The 6128-nt window shown below is 35.5% G+C and overlaps 1 protein-coding gene across 1 annotated transcript; it reads left to right on the top strand.

Annotated features, from left to right (window-relative positions):
* The first annotated feature begins 4682 nt into the window (after positions 1–4682).
* On the top strand, positions 4683–5329 carry LOC139875115 (uncharacterized). Its single transcript, XM_071862477.1, has 3 exons — positions 4683–4700; positions 4772–4832; positions 4947–5329. Exons 1-3 carry the CDS (start codon positions 4683–4685, stop codon positions 5327–5329), a joined length of 462 nt encoding a protein of 153 aa, XP_071718578.1.
* The last annotated feature ends 799 nt before the right edge of the window (positions 5330–6128 follow it).

Consider the following 6128-nt stretch of genomic DNA (forward strand, 5'->3'; position numbering starts at 1 on the left):
CTGGAAAGTTTCGAGTACATCGAAAATGAAAATGTAAAATCTATTATGTATTTGAATAATACACTTGGTTTATTATGAAATGGAATTTATTGAGTTGAAACAGAGATTGTATTTAACGAAGGTTAAGTTGCTAACGAAGGATGTACATCATAGCATATTAGTAATATGAATTTAACCAAGTAATATTTACCCTTTTTCAATTTATACATAATAGCTTAGTATGAAAAGATATATTAGAATTTCCAAAATCTATATAATATATAAATTCTTTGGAAATAGTGAGTTAATACTTCATAACTCATTATCTTAATATATCCATTGGTGATTGTGGTGTCGATATCATCGGTGGTTATGGAGTTGGTGGAGCTTGTGGTGATACAGGTGTTGCTGGTGGTACTTCTGGTGGCGCTCGTATAACAAGTCTAGCTTGTAAATTACACACCATTCCTGTCAGGGTTTCTATTCTCCCTTCTACATCTCTATTCATCTGATTTATGGTTAGAACTGGGATAAATAATCTCTAAGATTTTAGAGATTACATAATCGCCGTAGGATATTTCTCCAATGAAGTTATGAATCAATACTTCATCGGTTATTGTTGTTGGTACTCCTTGGTATCTATGGTGCGTATGACGTTGATGTTCAAGGTATATATTATGATGTTGAGGCTTGCGGTGCGGATGTTGTTGGTGGTGGTAATGGTACTGTTAGTGTTGTTGTCGGTGGTACTGTAGATGCCGGTGATTCTGCTGGTGCTTGTAACCTTTGCACCATATTCTCCAAAGCCACTACCCGAGAGCGAAGCTCGTTGACTTCTTCTACTACACCAGGATGATTGTTGGTTCGGACGAGCAGATGAATAAGATCCAGAATTTGAGAGAGTATATGATCATGACGAGATATTCTGGAGATGAGAGAGAAAATGGTATTACAAACAGGTTCGCCGATAAGTGCTTCAGGTTCTTCACCAAGAGGGCAATGTGGTGGATGGAAGGGATCGCCTTCTTCTTGTCTCCAATAATTAAGTAGGCTACGAACCCATCCCAATTCATCCAGAATAGATGATGGCTAATTGGTTGATCCATTCCGGTTACACTGTCTTCGGAATTCAGGTGAATATCCATATCGGAATGGCTGTCAGAGTTTAAGAAATTTGAACTAGATACCGGATCCATCTAGTATAATTAGGGAGATGATTTTAGATATGAATTAGATTATAGAATTTAGTTTGGTATTCTTCAATACATAATTTACATATGTATATATAATACCAAATTCCATAAATCACTGAGAAATTTTCTGAAGATGTCAGGAAAAGTTTACAGTAACAGATATGCTAAGATATGAATTTTTGTCTATACACTATTTATGCAATAAATGCAGGAAAACGTGTCTAGACTTAAGAATGATAAGCATGTAATTTCCGACAAGAAATGATAAGCAAAACTTTTAACATGCAGACACGGTCGAAGTCCAGACTTACTAATGCATCCTAACAACTATCAGTTAGACACACTCATGTAAAACCTGGTTCACTCGGATCAATGCTCTGATACCAACTGTGACGATCGCTCCAAATCCATATGGACGAACACATCATTCATCGATTTCATTGCGAGGTATTTGACCTCTATATGATACGTTTTGTAAACATTGTATTCTTTTGAAAAGGCATACCATAAATGAATATTTAAATCATAGGTTTTTTACATCTGATGATTTCTACATATAGACAATCACCATAAATAATAGTTTACAATAGTAATTCTGTTGACAATGCAGTCAAAATAAGATACATGGTGATGATTTGGTGAATGCAATGTTTCCTTGATAAATATGCCATGTAAGACTCCATGCACATAGCTTGTCTAACATATAAGCAAACAGCGGAAGACTTCTAGGGAACCTGAGAATAAACATGCTAACAAGTGTCAACACAAAGGTTGGTGAATTCATAGTTTTAGTGTTTCGCATAATCTGTATATAAAGGTGGATCACAAGATTTCAGTTGTTTCATCCAGAAACGTTTATCAAAATATTCTACAAGATTGAGCACCCTGGTAACTAAACTTAACGTATATATAATTAATACCCTTTGTATAATCATCTTAATAATACACGCAAACCAACGTGTACGCTTCTCAAATAGCATACGTCCGTTAAAAGGCTAGTGCTCTAGCTCGGACGGGGATATCAAACCCTATGGATCCATATACCACTATTCGCACCCACCAGTTCTTATAACCGGCAGTTACTAGTTACCAAAGCTAAGGGATTTTCGGTTCAAACTCAGTGTAGAATTAAGTATGTACTTGTATCCATTGCATTTAAAATATATTGCATGTATTCTCAGCCCAAAAATATATATTGGAAAAGCAATTAAAAAGGGAGCAAATGAAACTCACCTTAGCAGCATATAAAGTTGTTCACCAAAATGTGACCAAAACTCGGATTATCAATTAATCGTAGATCTTAACCTAGAGAACATATGTTGGTCAATAAATGTCTATCAAGCTAGGTCTGGTCATAGTGTATCATAATCCTAATGCTCGAGATCGACATACAAAAGTTATCAAAAGTCATTTCAAAAAGTCATTCTGACTTAATACTATAGTTGAATGATCATGGCAATCGAAACGTTTTAACATTTCACATAGTTTCCCAATTCTTGTAAAATTAGTCTATAGTTTTTATAAGGCTTTAAAACATGATAAAACAGTCAATTTTGACAATTGTTCAACAAAACGAGACGTGCCTTAAATAAGGATTCATTTACTCGGCTGGTAATATTTAAAAATCCATTTTATCAATCTCGTAAACAAGTTGTTTAAATCTTAATTGCAGATTCAAAAGCAATTTCAATTAATGTCAATCATAATTCAGTTGATCATATCTTTTAATCCGTTCATCGAAACTATTCGATATCTAAATGAAAAGTTACTGATTTTTCGCCAGCTTTCCAAAAACATGCATATCATATACCTTTTATCAGTAATATATGTATTTAATTCGTGATTTGTCATAAACTGTTTAACAACGAAATTTAGCATACAAGCATGCCTAAACATATATACTCGAGCACTAGACATGTATACACTATTAATATATAAAAGATAAGATATGAATGCTCACGTATCAATATTGTGATTCATTATTGCAGGAAGGTACGTAGACGTAATGGAGATGATAAACACTAGGTTTGACTTGTGAATATTACCCATGAACATTACCCATAACCTCCATGGCAATAGCCCATAATTTCCTTGGCTTTAGCTTGCTCGAAAACTCATTTTGAAATTATTTGGACATCACTCCGTCATAATATTTTATGTATATTATTATTTTTGTATCGTAAAAATAATAATACTAATACTATTAATAATAAGATTAATAATAATAATCTTAATATTAATAATATATATATATATATATATATATATATATATATATATATATATATATATATATATATATATATATATATATATATATATATATATATATATATATATATATATATATATATATATATATATATATATATATATAGAGAGAGAGAGAGTCGAGAGATAGATATATGAATGAATCAGAAACAGAAATCGCGAATCTATAGATGTGGCTAGCAAAAGGGTGCCATGTGATCGCATGGGAAGGTATGACAGCTCACAAATGTTTTTGTCCTACGCTTGTCGACATATTTATTAATTATATTTATAATATATAATTTATATAATTAATTATATATTATATTAAATTCACGTGCATAGTTGACTTGTAATTTTTGTTCCGATAAGTCGTACGTCATCACGCGACTTATGTCTCGGTTCCGGTTTTTCAAACGTCCTTTCGTACACTAAGAAAAATTGCATTTTACGTTTCGTGACACGTACCTTTGTCAAAATATAGCCTTAAGGTATCCATAAACTATACCACTCAAAGTATATCTTAAACTTTTGAGTGTTTTGGTCATTTACTTCTATAAATCATCGCCTCGTAGTATATACATATACATATATACATTTTCATTTTGAAATAGTGTCTTACTGTAGCAAAGTTACTGTAGCAAAGTTTTTTTTACTGTAGCAAATAGTGATTTTCGAAAACACTGTAGCTTTTCGGGTACTGTAGTAATTCGAAAATACTGTAGCAAATTAGTGTTTTACTGGTTCACCTTAAATGTTTTAGTTAACTTATCTAAATATCAATCGAATCAATAATCGAATGTTACTATCGTTTACCAAATAACTTGAAATCATATATATCCAAATAGATATATAAACCAATAAGTTTAATGTCCAGTATCATGCAATTAAAACTTTGTTACGTCTTCAAGTTATAGTATATATATGTATCTATTTACATATAATGGTTCGTGAATCGTTGAGAACAACCGAAGGGTACTTGAATAGTTCAAAAATTTTGAGATTCGGTTTTACAGAATTTGCTTATCGTGTCGGAAACGTTAAATCATTTAAAGATAAAGTTTAAATTTGGTCAGAAATTTCCGGGTCATCACACATGCGGTGTCGGTAATGTTAAATTTTTAGTAGTCGCAATCGACTACTTTACTAAGTGGGTTGAGGCGAAACCGTTAAGCACGATTACGGGAAGGGAAATTTTAACCTTTGTGTGGGAGGACATTGTTTGTCGTTTCGGCTTACCACGAGAGATAGTCAGCGACAATGGCACGCAGTCCACACGTAATCCATTTAAAGATTGGTGCGCAGCCATAGACATTCAACAGTCATTTACCTCTGTGGCCTACCCGCAGGCCAACGGGCAAGTCGAGGTTACTAACAGTGACATCGTTGCCGGCATAAAAGCAAGACTAGGTAAACACTGACAAGGATGGGTGGATGAACTCCAACACGTGCTATGGGCACACCGGACAACACCGAAAGATAGCACGAACGAAACACCTTTCATTCTGGTGTACGGAACTGAAGTTATACCGGCTGAAGTACTTGTCCCAACCGACCGAATAAGATCATTCGATGAACAACAAAACGATGACGCATTACGGGAAAACTTAGATGCTCTGGAAGAACGGAGAACAATAGCACGTATCCGGCAAGTTGAAAAGAAACAACAAATCGCAAACCACGATGACAAAAAAGTCAAGCCACTGGACTTTCAACTAAACGATTTGGTGTTATGCAGCAACGAGGCCAGCCGACAGCAAGACGTCAGAAAATTAGGCCCCAGATGGGAAGGGCCCTACAGGGTTGTCGGCATAACTGAGTATGGTGCATACCACCCGGAGACGCCAGACGGAGTTCCGATACAACGCCCTTGGCACGCCTTCCATCTAAAGAAATATCACGTGTAACTTACCTGCGACCGGGAGGACTGATCACCCAATCGGATGGCAGGAAGGAAAAACACTTATGTACTCAAATAGTTTCTATGTATAAGTCATCAATAAAGTTTCATTTTATATGCTTATACACTGTAATGTCTCTGAATATGACACAAGTAAAATCAAAAGTCTTTCGGCATGTTTCTGACCTACCACCAGAAGAAATGCTTTCTAGCTTTCGTTGGTAGGAGGACACCCCTTGAAGAACCTTAACGGATAACAAGGGTATCCGATCATATCATTGGTGGTCCGGTTTTACCGTATAAACAACTCGACCACACTCACCCGTAGTCTAGATATCTACTTTTTTGTCATGACAAATATACGCAACTCAAAGGAAAATTAAAGTAGTTTATACACAACATACAACAAGATATAGAGAAATCACATTAATCATACGAAATGCAACCGAGTGCATATCTCTACGGTTGGTAATTTACAATATCCTCAACGGATGAATTCTCGTGTAACACCCCAGGTAAAACGTTTCTCGTAGCATGATATTGTCCGCTTTGCAGAAATAGGGACGTACCCTTGTCTCCCCCGTAGGTTGCTCACGGATTTTTCTTGGCGACCAAACACGACGAGCACTTTCCCAATAGGTCACCCATCCTGGTAGTGCTCTCGCCTGAGCACGCTTAACTGCAGAGTTCTCATGGGATCTGCTGCGCTTGTGGTCCCAAAATGTGTCATGCTAGGAAAGGTCTCCACACCCTTATAAGGCATGCTTCGTTCCCCTCTCCAACCGATGTGGGACGGATGTAACACG

The sequence above is a fragment of the Rutidosis leptorrhynchoides genome, chromosome 11 (assembly GCF_046630445.1).
Source record: "Rutidosis leptorrhynchoides isolate AG116_Rl617_1_P2 chromosome 11, CSIRO_AGI_Rlap_v1, whole genome shotgun sequence".
Classification (NCBI taxonomy): Eukaryota; Viridiplantae; Streptophyta; class Magnoliopsida; order Asterales; family Asteraceae; genus Rutidosis; species Rutidosis leptorrhynchoides.

Bases quoted from the DNA above. Each gene is read 5' to 3' on its own strand.
- LOC139875115 (XM_071862477.1), top strand. The intron at 4,833-4,946 runs GTAAACACTGAC...ACGGAACTGAAG, and splicing joins CGGCATAAAAGCAAGACTAG to TTATACCGGCTGAAGTACTT.